The sequence below is a fragment of the Gouania willdenowi genome, chromosome 4 (genome assembly GCF_900634775.1).
Source record: "Gouania willdenowi chromosome 4, fGouWil2.1, whole genome shotgun sequence".
In the NCBI taxonomy this organism is placed as follows: Eukaryota; Metazoa; Chordata; class Actinopteri; order Blenniiformes; family Gobiesocidae; genus Gouania; species Gouania willdenowi.
In genome coordinates this window covers 8,177,947-8,194,364 of record NC_041047.1, presented here as the reverse complement: position 1 = coordinate 8,194,364, position 16,418 = coordinate 8,177,947, and the positions used below count along the sequence as shown (strand labels likewise).

The 16,418-nt window shown below is 36.3% G+C and overlaps 1 protein-coding gene across 1 annotated transcript in view; it reads left to right on the top strand.

Moving 5' to 3' along the window:
* Window positions 1-16,418, top strand: part of LOC114461555 (ephrin type-B receptor 1-like) — a 110,103-nt gene that overhangs the window by 66,960 nt on the left and 26,725 nt on the right. The window contains exons 7-9 of the mRNA XM_028443725.1: window positions 4,468-4,730; window positions 7,666-7,741; window positions 9,180-9,304. Of these exons, the coding sequence (XP_028299526.1) occupies window positions 4,468-4,730; window positions 7,666-7,741; window positions 9,180-9,304 (464 nt within the window). The remainder of the gene's footprint in view (window positions 1-4,467; window positions 4,731-7,665; window positions 7,742-9,179; window positions 9,305-16,418) is intronic.

Sequence of the window (16,418 nt, the reverse complement as noted above, 5' to 3'; positions counted from 1 at the left end):
AGAAAAGGCTTTATCAGTATAATAGTCAGTAAGATGTATGAGAAAAACTGACCTTAAACCATTAACCTTAAACATAGGAATATTCTACTAATGCGTTAAATAAATAAATCAAAAAAGGGCAAGACCCTGAAAAAACACTTGACAAATCCCCCCCTCCTTTAAAAAAAACACATTTCATCTATTGGAGTGCTTAAATCTGAGGTTTAAGATAGACTGATATAATCTGATGCTCATTTTTGCTGATATTGGATTGATATCTGATATCAATATCAAATCGGGACACCCGTAGTTTTTGGCAAACATTGGGCTTCGTAGAGGTAGTTCACCTGGATGACATTGTCAACTTTGTGTGCCATTCAAGGCGGACGCCCTCTGGCTTCATCTTTATCTTTAAAAGATGAAAAAAAAAAGCATTATTGGTCCATTTAAGAGATACTTTTCAGCACAGATCTTCTAATAGGAACAATTGATACATTTTAGGCCAAACTTGTGAAAACAGTGGATGATCCCTTCAAAGTCAAGGACCAAACCTTAAATGGACTAAAATGGTAAATGGACTTGATTTTATATAGCGCTTTATCACCACACTGAAGCAGTCTCAAAGCGCTTTACACATCAGCTCATTCACCCAATCACTCTCACATTCACACACCAGTGGGACAGGACTGCCATGCAAGGCGCTAGTCGACCACTGGGAGCAACTTAGGGTTCAGTGTCTTGCCCAAGGACACTTCGACACATAGTCAGGTACTGGGATCGAACCCCCAACCTCTCGATCAGAAGACGACCCACTACCACCTGAGCCACGGTCGCCCTAACTGTTTTGATGTTTTATCAAACACAAAAATTAAGTGGAAACTCTAAAAAATGGAGCTTCGGGTCGTCTGCTTCTTGTTTTGCTTTAAAATCAGTCGGACATAAAACCTGATCAGGGAGCTGGATGGCTGAACACGCAGTGTGGACGTCTGCCTGACAGAAAATCATTTTCTCTGCATGCCACATAGGTAGGGAGGAGGTGTGGGCTGGTATTCTTTAAACAAGCACAGCTATTCTTGGTTTATCTTTATTTTTGTTTATAGATCAAGTCAGCGTTGTATAAGCAGCTTTTCAAACTGTGACGGCAGAGCAGAGTTTGGCTGTAAACAGCAGACTCAACGACCCTTCATTCAACAGTAGGATTAAAAGTGCGACTGTCGCCTCTTTTCTAACAGTTTTTTGCATTTTAATGTGTTCTCACTGTAAACTCTGTGAGTTTAAAAGAGACTCAATCTGTGCAGTTTAGATTTAAAGTGAGATGGAGTATCTGTGTCAATGCACTGCATGTGCTGATGTGTGTGTAATTATTTATGGTCCCCTCCCTTTTTCTCTCTAGAGTGAAGATAGTGCTGCTTAGATTTGTTGCCTCCTGCTGATTAGTAGAACTTTGATTTTCTGCTGTTGCTCAATTGTGTGCTTGAGGATGACACACACAATAATAAATATTTCATAAGCTGCCCATGATGGCAGAGTCTATACTTTGTCCTGGACGTTCAGTCGTGCTGCTCATGACGGAAAGTCAAGAATGAACCACTCTTGGTAGGGCTGGGCGGTAAACCAGTTCATATCGAATACTGGTATATATTTTCATTATGATATGAATTTTTAATATACCGCCCTACCGGTGTATTTGGTTACACAACTTTCGGAATGCTGCGCCGCGTTTCAGACCGGACCCTTTCGGTCTTATCTATTTACACGTATTTACGTGTAAATAGATAAGACCGAAAGGGTCCGGTATTTACATACGTGTAAATAGATAAGAAAGTCACAATTGAAAGCTCTAAAGCTGCATGTGCCTGCGTGCGCATGCCTCTGCTACAGGAGAACAACACTCACGGACACGGAGAGAGGGTTAGCTTTAGCATGTTGGCAGTTCCGCAGTAATACATAAAAAAGAAAAGAGAGCAAAGGATCGCAATTTGTAATTCCTATAACGTGGAAATAAGTCCTGGTGGAGCTGCAAACAAAACGCTACCTTATTCACCATAAGAAACCACCACACCACTGAGTATGTAGCATTTAAAGCTAGAAATCAAGTTAATGCTAAAGCTAAGCTAGCGCAGCAAAGAGCCATTGGGCTGCTGTTGCAAACTTGAATTACTACTAGTGTGGAATTATTCTACAATATTCACTCATCATGACAGTAAAATAACAATACAATACAAAAAAGAAAACAAAATGTTTTGTGTGTTTTTGTAGTTGTATGTGTTTTTAAAGTCCTTATGTGTATTTATGTTGTCATTTTTCTCTGTTTTTTAGTATGGGGAATGTATAATTGTGTATTATTAGTCAACATAGAATAAACCTCTTCATTAAAATAATTAATAAAAAATAAAAAAAGACAGTCAGTTCTTACAGTGAAATGAAAAACCAAGTGACGTTGTATTTTATTTGTAATATATTTTTTCTTTAATTTTCTTCATTTCTTTTTTTTCTTTCTTTCTTTGTTAACCTGTTTCAACACTTAATCCAAAAATTTTAAGTATTTTATTTATCCCTGAAAATTGCAAGTTTAACAATTTAAAAAAAAGCTTTAAACAAGTTCTCTTTATGGCGACCACCATTTCTGTTGTCGACCATGTTTTTTCTCCTCCTGGCTGCTCTACAAAGACTACCTGACACAACCTCCAGTATTATATATGTGCTTTTGATAGAACTTTCAATTAAACGTCACTACTGGTTCCCTTTAACCTGAGCTGGATCACAAGCCATCAAAGGAAGATTCTGACATTTTAAAAGCCTAGGCTTTTAGTGACACATTGCATAAACTGTGTTGCTGCAAAATACATTAAAATGTTTCAACATATAATTACAGCTGCTTGATTGATATGCAGAGGCTTCTGTATATAAACTGTTAGAGGCTGGTGTGGTGTGTCATCCTGCTGCGTTTGGGACAAACGCCAACAAATATCCGTTCATTTGAAGTGTTACACTACCATCGCACATTCAGTTTTATGCTTCGTTGCGTTGGTCACTGTAATGGTAAATCAACTTAAAACACGACTGGCTGCTCTATAAAACACCTCCTATGGTAGTAAAAAAAAGTCCATATGCAAGCTGTTACATGATATTGCTTAAGAAGAGCAACAAACTCTTTTCCAAAGTGCTCATCGAAATAAAACCGTGAGTGCTTTGATGTGTGGAGCGGCTGTAAAGTGACTAACTGATCTAGATTTATCGCATCTGCAGCACTTACGTGTTAGCAGTTAGCATTGTTAGCACTGTTTACCAGTTGCTTTGCCACTTCTTATTTTGTAGAACTTAGATGATTTTTGAAAGTCAATATTACCAAGCATGAAAATAAAATAAAAAAAAATAAATAAAAATGTTAATTTTACGCTTATAAACTATCCAAAAATTAGCTTAACTTTAGGCAGTTCGACAGATAGCACTTTGCCATAGATAGAGTGACTATTTTTTAATATACAATTAAGAACACTCGGTCTGACCTCAGCATACTCAAGTTATTCAATGTTTTCTTGAATCTACCTTGTAACAGCAAAATTAATTATAGTAGATAAATAAGTTTTTATTTTTCACAAGGTTTAAAATTATTTTTTTCTCTTTATAATAAAGGCTTAAAAAAATAATGAAGTGAATCACCTTTCGTATGCATTATAGCAAACTGTCCTTGAAAAATCTCATGTATACCTTCTTAAAATCTCTTGAAATTGAAATAATGAGAAACATCTCCTAGAAATGAAAAAAAAAAAAAATAATAATTACATTTACACTTAATAATTACATTTACACTTAAATAGCTAACTGTAAAAGTTGACATCCCATCGTGACCATGCTGACTCTGAGATTTATTCTGTCTGTTGTCTGTGGAGACGGAGAGGTGATGAAGTAATGAGGTCTAGACCAGATGATGGAAACTTTACCTTAACTTCCTATAGGTGTAATTTCTCCCAGTGGTGAAGGTTTTATCATCCAGGAGGATCTTCCTGCTGATATTTTTTAATTAAATCCACCGTTATTTGTTCTCTTTCAATCCATGTTGGACTTTAGTCTCTCTTCTTTTTTCCTCATGTGAGTAAAATTACCGTAATGACCTGATGTAAAAAGATGAAAAGAGCAATTCATTAGCTTTTAGAAACTGCTGGAATTTCTCTGATAGAGCAAATATTAGTGGGTCATTAAAAGTAACATGTTTCCCTAGATGCGTTCAGGGTCCCTGGGAAACCCAGACATTTTAATGAGTTTGTAAAATACATACGTATGTTCACTCCTAGCCATAGAAAACACACACAGACCTGCCAAACCAGGTAAATCAGGCTTTTAGTGAATCGAAACTTAATCGATTAAAAAAAAAAAAAACAAATTAAAAAGATTTTCCAAACATTTAGTTACAATAGGTTAAACGAATGACTTGTGCCAAACATTTAATAACAGTATTTTTTTTTTGACCATCGTCTCTTCTGATAGGTGTCCCTTCAGCTCCTCGTAACCTGGTCTCCGTTGTCAACCAGACATCAGTGTTGTTGGAGTGGCACACGCCACGCGACACGGGCCATCGGGAAGACTTGTCGTACAACATCCTCTGCCGCCGTTGCCACAGCAACGAGAGGCGAGCGTGCCAGCCCTGTGATGACAGCGTGCTGTTTCTACCAGGCAAACGAGCGTTAAAGGACAACACGGTTGAGATCAGCAAGCTGCGGGCCCACACGTCGTATACCTTCGACATACAGGTTAGTCCCCAGAGACCAGGAACTTCTTTTAATTACACACAACCCTGAAATATACAATTTTATAGAATATGAGACACATTTCTTGAAGAATTTAAGCAACAAATACCTCAAATCCCTGGAAAACCAATTTACTGAAAAGTTTGATAGAATTGAGTTGGTGTGTCTGTATTAGCAGAGCAGAATACAGTTTGACAGATTCATGCATTCTTAGATTTTTAAACAATAATTACAAAACTGAATACTAAGTTTGTGTACTTTTTGCAAATGATTAATATTTATCTGCAGAACCACTGGTTTAACCCTCCTATTATCGTTGGGGTATTGCATGCAGGGCCGGCCTTCTCGACAGTCAACACAGGCGGCCGCCAAGGGCGTCATCTGCTGGAGGGGTGCCAAATTGCATTTCTCTAATTTATTTATTTATTTTTAAATCATAATTTAAAAAGGTATAATAATCATGCAACACACCCTTTACAAAGTCCACTCTTGCCCAGGACACCGAATGACCTGATTGCCCTCATTGGTGTTCCTCTGGGGTCAATTTGACCCCAAGTCGTTTCAGCTGTTGTAAAACATGTGTGACCGTGCATCACTTCACCTGTTGGTGCAGAGCTGATACTTTTGAGATGATACATGACAAAGTAGGACTGTTATTTCCTGCACTGTGGAGAGTGGCGTATTAAAAATAAGTAAATAAATGTTTATGAGAGGAAGGAGGGGTCACCAACGTCAATTAATATGGTTCATTGTGTGAGAGTCATGAATGTGTACCCCAATTTAAAGATTTGGATGAAAGATGTTCAACATACACAAACTCTAAAACTGAAAGTTTGGACTGATGGTGGCGCTAGAGAACAGGTCAAGGTTTCATTATCAAGTGGTTTTTAATGTATTCAACAAATAAACTGTGTCTGACACAAAAACTTGGTCAATAATTTTCTGAAAATATCCCTTGGGGTCAGATTGACCCCAAGGGTAAAATGTGTTAATAATATTTGAGGATAATAAGTGGGTTAAAGGGTCATTCTACCATTGAAGAGCTAAGTCTACATCCATCCATCCATCCATACATCCATCCAGATTGTCACAGTCGTAGCTGACTTGCCTACAAAGTACCAAAACATCTGGCATTAGATTAAGGAAGTAAAACATGAAGAATCAATCACTGTTTGTTCAACTATACTATTGACAGGGGCAGAATTATGCTAACCATTATTGACAGACACACATTTAACTCAAAGCTGAAGTTGATTTGATGTTTTATGCTGATCCAACTCCACATGAGGTTTCTTACCTTTTTACAAGCATTTCAATGTCATGTCTTTAAGCTCTGCGTGTGTGTGTGTGTGTGTGTGTGTGTAAGTTTCACAAACTTTCTGCCATGAACTAACATGATCTGCTTGCATTGTTTATTGTTGCACCAAAAGTGATCTTATTTATAATCCTGCTTCAGAACAAGCAGCCTTGGTGCTGTCAGCTCTTGATTTAAATGCAAATGTTTGCTGGTATTCACTTTAGGCTCAAGGATACCGAGGCTGGCTGCATAGATGCTCGCTGACATGCAGGCTTTTCTACACAATCCGCAGTAATACCCCTCAACTCACAAGGTCACCCCAAGCCTTTAGGGCCAGTACAATGGAGAACCTTCAATCTCCTGAACATACTTAGTGCTGGATTCATGGTCCCCCTTATTATAAATGTTCAGAGAACAAAACATCATAATTTCAAGAACTTTAAGTTTAAATTTGGTTTGGTCTATACCAAAGACAGGCCACTTTTATCTCAGCGGGAGTCACAAAAATGTGATCTGATCGGATTATTGTCACATTATCAACATTTATGTCAGCATTTAGAATAATGACCAATCTGATACATGAACAAACAAAGGGTTTGAGAGTCTGTGTTTTCTGTGTTTTCTTTTCATTGTTCAATTTTTTTGTTATTCTGTATTTGTTTTGTTGTTTAGTGTGTTTTGAGCCATTTTGCGTGTTTTTTCGAGTCATTTTTGTGCTATTTCCTGAAATGTTGTGTTATTGCTGTTTTTGTGGCTCTTTCTGTAATTTTGTGTGTTTTTGGAGGCATTTTGGTGTATTTTTTGCATTTTTTGTGTATCTTTCTGTCATTTTGTGTGTTTTTGGAGTCAATTTGTGTATTTTTGCTGTTTTTTGTGTATCTTTTCATAATTGTGTGTATCTTTTTGTAATTGTGTGTTTTTGGAGTCAATTTATGTATTTTTTGCATTTTTTGTGTATCTTTCTGTCATTTTGTGTGTTTTTTGGAGTCAATTTGTGTATTTTTGCTGTTTTTTGTGTATCCTTCCATAATAATGTGTATCGTTCTGTAATTGTGTGTGTTTTGCTTTTTTTTGGTGTATCTTTCTGTAATTTTGTGTGTTTTTGCTGTTTTTTTTGTATATCTTTCTTTTTTGTGTGTTTTTGGAGTCATTTTGCAAATTTTTGCTTTTTTTTTTTTTACTATATTTTTGTCATTTTGTGTGTTTTTTGAATCATTCTTTTCGTTTACTTCAGGGGCCACATAAAATTAGACCAAGGTACGTATGTGGCCCCTGGGCCGCCAGTTGTCCATGTCTGTTCTAAACAATCAGAACAATACGGAATATTTTTTTTTGCTTTTCTTTAAATTAGTTTATTTAGGTTTTTTTATTGAACACACAAGATGCTAATTTGCAGTTGCTCTACTAAATGAATCCATTAACGGCCATTAATGAGTTGTGGTGCGAACATTCATAGTTTCTCCCTCTTCTTTAATATGTGGATTTTACAAGAGCTGTGATTGGTCCAAGATGCGAGTATTATCTTGCGATCTGGGCTTGCTGACAGGCCATTTAATTGTGCATTAGTTTGTGTGGACCTGACAGCTAATGAAATTGCTTCGTTCAGTGGATTAATTGACGTGAACATTTTATTCTCTGTAGGCTGTCAACGGAGTCTCAAACAAGAGTCCTTACCCCGCCCAGCAACTGTCAATCAACATTACAACCAACCAGGCTGGTGAGTGCTAAGGGTGTGCATGTGTGTGTGCATGTGTGTGTGAGTACACCCTGGGGCATGGTTGGATTAAGCGAGGGCGGAGTGACTGGGGAGATAAAGGAAATTGAGCTACAGCTTTTTAATTTATAAAACATGTTGGAAGCTTGTCATCTCTGCTTTTACCCTGTTTTCCTCTTTTCATCTCTTCTCTCTTTCTTTCTAAATTCTGTCGTTGTCAGCTTCATCCTTTCTTCTCCTTCTCTGCTCTTCCATGCTATATTTCTCAGAGGCCATAAAATAACTCCATCAGCACTTTAGTGATGACAAAACACACAAATGATATTTTCACTCTTACCCAAATTTAGATTTAAGAGTTGCGCTGCTCTAATGGGAAACCTATTATTATTTCCCTCCATCTTTAGTGATTCCTAATCGAAACATGATGCAGTGCCAATGCACGGCTTCCCGAGCACATTTGTCACTCCTGCTGGACTCTTTTGGAACCTATATAAAAAAAAAAAGACACTGCACATTGTTATGCAATAATGCTTAAAGGGATCTTCCACTGTTTTTACAAATGTGGCCTGAAATCTTTAAGATATTCTTATTAGAAGATATATGCCTTGCAAAATGCCTTATTTTTGCACCATATACATTTTATAAACTTTTAAAAATGGGACTACTTTACCGATTTATAACCTGTATTCTGCCACGTGATTGATGACGTCACACACGACCAATTTGCCTGTAAAAATCGAATGTTTTCTATTGGAGTTAAGGATTCAACCTGCTTTTTAGATCATTTAGCAGCTTTTTAGGTCAAAATGCAAATTTTTGTGCTGCCTTTGGTTGCTCTAAATAATCAGGAAAAGTTAAAGATGGCGGTTTGACTGATAAAAGGTCAAAAAAGCAGGCTGAATGCAAACTAGCTAGCAAGTCCAGCATATTGGATGTATAGCAAATGTTTTGTATATTCTGAAAGAGTAGGTGGAACTGTATTACTATACCAAATTTAAGTTGCCTATGTGGTTTAGTTCCTGAGATATTGGAAGCTGAGAATGGAAGAAGAATAAGGACAACCGAAAATCGACACATATCTCCCTCAATGAACCCCAAAAAGTATTCATCCAATCAAACTAAACATCTACAATGTGCCAATTGAACAATTACGGAACCATTTTTTGGGACCGAAGTGTGTGGGATGTCCTGAAAATTGAATGAATGACCGTACAGTAAAAAGCTGCTGTTTAGTGAAAATGTCTTTAGTTTAACTCTCAGTGTTGAAAGCACTCATTTGTTTCCTCGCTGCTTAGAGAGAACACATTTTTCTCCTTGAGGGTGGAAATAATCTGCATCCAATATTTCTGCACATAACTGTATTTGCATATTTATGGCTTTTAAGCCCTGCATTGAATCATCCACCTGCTTAATTTTTTGTCTGCTCCTGTGTTTTTAAAAGCTCCCTCAGTCGTGCCCATAATGCACCAAGTCAGCTCAACCAGTCGCAGTTTCTCACTGTCATGGCCGCCGCCCGAACAACCCAATGGAATCATCCTGGATTACGAGATCCGCTACTACGACAAGGTAAGGCAGTGTTTGCTATTCTATTATTGGAAGCTGGATATAGGTTTGAGCTCCGTCCAGCCGTGCATTCGTCCATGTGTTGGTGCTTCCTAGTTAAAGGGGACAGCTTTTCTCTGTTTAAGATAGGATAACCAAATTTGGTGTGTGGTTTCAGGGTATCAATACCTTGATGGAGTTCGAAAATGAGAAGCGCGCAATTATTTTTTACGGAGTTACTGACTGCCCTTGTTTCGTTTTTTTACTCTGTTCGAGGTATCTTCAAAGGGGACAGCTTTTCTTAGAAACGTTTAAGATAGGATATCCAAATTTGGTGTGAGGCTTCAGGATATCAATACCTTGATGGAGTTCGAAAATGAGAAACGCGTGATTGTTTTTTCCGGAGTTATTGCCCTCGTTTAGTTTTTCTTTACTATGTTCGTGGTATCTCCAAAGGGGACAGCTTATCTTAGAAACCGTTTAAGATAGTTAGTAATTTTATATTCTGATATGATAATATGTTGTTATACTGTATATACATCTAAGTTCTTAGATTTAGGACATTTAGAAAAAGGTCGAGAGTTATGACAACCAATTTGGCGGGGGATGTTGATGACTCGTTTCCTTTATTATTTTTTTTTAGACCTGCGTTTGTGTTTTTGTGCTATTATGCGTTGCCAACGGCTGCAAAAATCAGGCAAAATAATGTCCACATCATTATCACATATTATCAGGGACTGTCATTGAAGACTAGCAACAGGATGACTGCGTCCCCAGCAACTGTGCTGACATGCAAGTGAAACCATGCTAATTTAGTATTAGCATTTATCACTTTCTTACACAATTAGAATTTTCAGTAGGGAAAAAACTTGTATTTTATTGATAACTGCTGCATAAAGTAAACAGAAAACTATATTTTTATAAAGAAAAACTTTTTAGATTGTGTTCATATAGACATAATCTAAAATTTGTGTATTTGATGCTTTTCCACTTAATGATTAATTTTAAAATCTGAATTCTTGCCAAACCATCCAAAAAATACTGTAAATCTGTAATTGTCTCTAAACTATCAATGGGTATAAAATGATTTATTCACCTATGTTTACATTTTTACAAGTTTTTTTTTTTTAATTGCAGAGAAAACGGACATTGCACACTGTCTACAGTGAGCTCTGTTGTAACTACACGACTGCTTCACTTCAGCTAACTTGTAAAGCTTAACTTGTAAAGTAGGGATTTATTGATTGATCTAATCTAGTTAAAGTCTGAATGCTGCCATACGTTTCCCATGAATAACGCATGAAGTTCTTGGTGTCTTTATGAGCTGTAACACACTTTGCGGAATCAAACTAAAAGCCATTAAGACGTGTGAAGTCCCAGTAAAATCAATGTAGTAATTGGTGGAATGGAACATGAAGAACTTCTTTAGCTCCCTTGGGGTCTCTGCAGCCCACTCTGCCCATTAAAGCACTGGTGCAAACAGCAACGTGGGAGCGTTTCCAGAACAATTACAGAAAGTGATTCCGACACAATCAATCAGGCCATTGAAATGTATTTCCCTTATATTGTGTTAAAGGTATAGAAATGACGTTGTAATGAGTTGGTAACATCAGTGTTTGGCGGCTGCGATGCAGGTTCTGCCCTCACTTGATGATTTTAGAAGTTGCACAAACTTGTCTCATGAATCACTCCAGCTTTTGATCAAGAACGATGGTCAGACATCTAGTGATTGGTTATGTCACTAAAAAACATGTGGTGATATTATTTTTTTTTTAATAAAATATAATATCAGAGCATCTTTTCTGCTACAAAATTCAATTTCAATTGCATTAAAAGTAAAAATCAATGATGATTTGGAGTTTAAGCAGCGGGTGACCTTCTTTTTTTGTCTTTCTTTTTTAACCAAAGCGAACCTTTATTAGACATTAATGCAAGGTAAATGCAAACATTTTTGCACAGAACAAAACACAGTGGCTCACATTTATCAACTTTGTGTGAAACGGGTGCAAGTCAGAGTGCACATTTGGTCGCACGACAGGACCAATGTGTGATTTATGAAATATTCGTACAGTCTCTGTCCAATCTCAGCGTGTGCGTGCGCGCGTGTTCCGACGGGTTTATCAGTGGGGTTATACAGTATTCTGTGGAAGGAAAACCAAAAATGTGATAGTAATAAGGAGGGCTTTTTGGAAATTCTATTTATTTATTTTTTAATTCAATTTATTAATTTGTTTGGATGTGTTCTGAATGTGTTTAAATGACATCTGAGACATGTTAAATACTTTATTTTCAGTCTCAGTCATATTTTGCTGCTGCACCACAAATCTATACACTCAGATTTGCGTACACGAGGTCAGACCTGATGTGAGATCTGATCGTAGCGTACGCTTGTTAAATGCCGAAGATTGCGTGAATATGGTCGAACGCCCGTCGTACGCTTAGATCTGTATGTACGAACAGTTGATAAATGAGGGCCAATGACTGCTGTGAAACTCTGTTGTTGATAATTTACACAATAAAACTTAAAGGGGTAATATGTAAAATTGACTTTTTCCAGATTTATATCATGTTACTATGTCATTCCCTCATTAAAACATGCCTGGAGTGTTGCCCAGACTCATTCATGTATGTTTGAGTAATCTTTAAAAACTCTGACGGCATCCATTTTAGGTGTGAATACGCCTGAGTCCTCCTAGGAACGCCCCCACCTCCTAGGAACGCCCCCACCTCCTAGAGACAACTAGGACCTTTCGTCACCAACTGAGTTACCGCCCACCGCTCCACCACAGAGCCCCTCCCCCTCCTGTGTTTTCTTCCTTAGTTCAGCCCACAGCACCCACCTCCGCAGATTTAGCTTTTCATTTACTTATTTTAAATAGTTTTGTAAGAAACCCACGGCTTATGCTCTGTGCTCATTAATGTACGCGTTCAAATTAAAATAAAATAAAAATGTAAATAAAACTTGTACCCCTCCCCCGCTTCCAGCTCCGTCAAATCAGCTGCAGTCACAGGAAACAGCTGAGAAATAACTACGTGTTGATCGGTTTACTGTACTTCATCGTAGTAGCTGCTGCCTTTTCAGATGACTGCTTTAAAACTAGAGCTTATTATTAGTGGATTAATAAGTACACAAACACAATGCAATCCCTATTTTGTTCTATAGTGCCACTGGCAGCAGCAGCACGGATAAGCGTGTGTGCGTCGGTGACAGAGATCTCCGTCCGTACGATAAGCTTGGAGTTTCTTAAAGAGACAAATTTCTTTTAATTTTTAAAAAAAATGTTACTGCATTTTCCAAAAACATTTGGGTAGCATAGGTTTTTGAGTATGCTATAGAATGGTACGATGTGCCTGAAAAAAACACGATACCCCACCTTTAACTCCTGCCCCAAGTGCTGCTCAACGCTGCCTCTAGCTGCCATTATAGTAAGTACAGCCTGCCACTGGTTTTACACAGAAGGTGGGGAGGAGCTTGTAAATTTCTGTATCGACATGCTTTTAGTAACTGGTCTATGTAATAAACTGTCCACATTTGGTCAGTTCACTGCACACACTTATTAACATAATGTATTGAACTGCTCCCATGCTTCTTTTCTTTACATTAAAAGGCCTTTGGCAAAGCAGAGGCATTTAAAATAGTTGCAATTCAAACCATATGACACGACAAAGCAAACTCAATAATGGGAATATCAATATCTCAGTTAATATTATACAATCTTTTTTAAAGTATCTTTAAAGATGTCAGTTAATCATTTTTCACATATAATATAGATGTGCCTGCAACAAAGTCTATCATACACTCCACCACGAGTCCCATAACATCACTCAGTGATTAAAATTGTAATCATTTTTACACTAAAGTACTGTAAGGTTTTTTTCTTTACCTTCTTCCTTCAGGAACAAAACAAGCACAAAACATTCCATTTAAGAGATGCAATAAATGTTTTTTTTTAAGGTTTTTACAGACTTTACTTTGACTGACTTGTGTTTTGGAGTCTGATGTTTCACCCTGTGCACATTTTAAACTGTGGGAATCTCCTGCTGTCTGTAAGGCTGATGTTCTGACAAGTACAAGTTTGAAAATGGTGCAAAAGGCATGAAATATTCTACTCAGCAGAGCAGCTTGGGAGCACTGGGAGTATTGATGGATACGGTCAGAGGTGTAAAGAGCACTGATATATTTTACTCAGGTAGAAGTACTGTTACTTATTGAAAATGTACACAAGTACAAGTAAGTCATAAATAAGATACTTAAGTACAAGTAAAAAGTAGCTCAATGTAATAGTACTAAAAGTAAAAGTTATAATAAGTTATAAGTCATAATATATAAACTTAAAAAGGAAGAGACCTAATCTTGCATAATTGGAACTCAATTTATTTTCCACAAAGGCATCTGTATAAAAAAAGTTCCATATAAATCTAAGCCATTATTATTATTATTATAAAATAAAAAAAATTGTCGAAATGTACAATTCTTAAAAAAAATAAAAAAAAAATACACCAATGAATTTAATTCAAAATAATAAATAATCCTCAGATTCTAAGTATAGCTACATTTATTACCTCTAAAACTGAGAAAATAACCACCATTCAATGCTGTTTTGGCGCCATGCATTACGTTAAATCACCAGTAGTTTCCACTGTGGTGGTTGCTAATTTTCCTGGGGTCCATTAAAAAAAATATTAAGATTCTAGTACACTTAAAAGTAGAAAAAAATTAAAGACCGTTAAAAATATACAGAAACATTACATAAAAACGTACAACGAGACACATTTTTGTTACACCAACAACTAAATTAAAAAAAAACATTATATATACATTAAGATTATTAATAATAATGATAATAAATTGTATTTGTATTGCACTTTAAATTTGACACTAAATCTCAAAGTGCTACATTGGACGACAGAATTAAAACAATACAACACAACATATATTAAAAAGACAAGACTAAAAATAAGCATTAGCAGTTAAAATAGGCTTGTGTAAAAAATTGGGTTTTACGTCCTATCTTAAAACGTCCACCATCTGTGGAACCCTGAGGTGGTCTGGGAGGGCGTCTGATTGGTAAAAATGAAAAAAAAAAATTTAGAGCGTTTTTAAGCATGCGTAAAGTTGACTGTGTTGTCTGTTGATCATTTCAAAACAAAAGATTATAATAATTTACTCAGTAACAGTTGGGTGTAGAAATGTAACAAATTACTTATTTTTAAAACGTACTTAAGTTCAAATATAATTTGATTTAGAAATATACAAAAAAAAAAATACCCATAAAAGCAACTCAATTACTGTAACATGAGTACTTGTAATCCATTACTTTCGCCACTTCAATAGTTACAAATTAGTTATCTGGTAATATAAAACACTGAAATGTTAATTCTCATAGTGAATGTTGGAAAAACGTATCTATTTTTGTTACTTTTCCTTTAATTTAATTAGACGGAGCATGTTTAGGGATAGAAATAAGAAGAAATGAAAACAAAGTGTATCAGAAAAAAAGTACTAACATAATGATAATGATAATAATAATAATAATAATTATTATAATAATAATAATAACATTATGCATTGTTCACAGAGGACAAACTTAAATTTAAGTAAGCTATATTCATGGTTTTATGGATTTTTTGTACATTTTCTAAAACAAATGAGTTTTTGTGTATTAAAATAATTAAAATTGTTGTCTGTGCTATCTAATTTTTTGTAGTTTCACAATGTCCGCTGATCATTTTAGAACAAAAACATTATAATTTACTCGGAAATGGTTGGGTGTAGAAATGTAACAAATTACTTAAAATTACTTAAAAACATATTAAGTACAAGTAAAAATGACTGATTTAGGAATATACTCAAAAAAAAGTACAAGTACCCATAAAAGCAACTCGTTTACAGTAACATGAGTATCCGGCCACCACTTCAATAGTTACAAATTAGTTGTCTGGTAATATAAAATGTTAATTCTCATAGTGAATAATGAATAGATTAAAAAAAAAAAACCATAAATACTCCAGGATTATTTAAACTTTATTTTTAGTTCCAAACTATACAGAGAAGACAAAAGTTCTGCTGCTGCCTGAGTTCAGCTTTTTCCTGCTGTTTAGATAACAGAACAGTTGGGCTAAAAGATGGAGATGAGCAGAAAAAAAAAAGAAAAACATGATATTCTGCTCCCAGAGAGCAATTATAGTGACTTAAAGGACATAGAGGAAGTTTCAGTCTGACAATCACAGATAAGAACATTTCTTTGTCACAGCCAAGGGGAGGGAAGTGAGTGTGCTCCAAGCTGGCCTCATTTGTAGCTGCTTTTTGCTCGGAGAATAAGAATATCTAACGTGGGAGCCAATGCAGAGCTGTTTTTCACACTGTAGCACAGTGGACCACATGAAGTCTAAATTTAGTTTGGAGTTTTGGACCGAGGGCGTCCTTAGGGAGCAGTTTGGTGAGCCTGCAGAGAGAGGACACGTTCTCCTGTCCATGTAAGCTGCACTCAACCATTTTGTATAATTCCTCCACCTTCCCTCCTTTCTATCAGTTGGCCTCACTCTATAGATAATGAGATTTTAATGTAGTAAATGTGATACGGCACAGCAATAGGTAGGCTGTTCCTCCATTACTTATCTCTGGCTGGCAGACCCATTCCCACATGGACTGGCCCCTGACTTCTGACTTGACAGGACCCCCCCTCCCCCTCCCCCGAACCCCCTCCTCCCTGCTATTGCTTGCATTCTATGACTGCTTGCAATTATACTTTCACTTTGATTTGCTTATTCAAAATGGTTAAAAGTAAAAAAAAAAAAGCACATATATAAAATATACAAAGATAATCATACAGTGTTTGAGGGTGCAGAGTGAAGTTAATGAAACATGTCTATTTTTGTTACTTTTCCTTTTTTGCTTAATTTAATCATTTAGAGCATGTTTAGAAGAATGAAAAGGCATCTCTGTTAATTCTCCACTTTTGAAAGTTCTGAAAACATTTTAAGTGAGAAAGTGACCAAGTAGAATATCAACATGTGCTCATTTTATCCATAAAACTCATGGAAACACATTTCATGCCGACATTTTGGAGATTTTCAGGAACCCTTCATTGTGCTACTGACAAAACTTCAAAAGTGTTTAAAACTAATGGAAAACAAG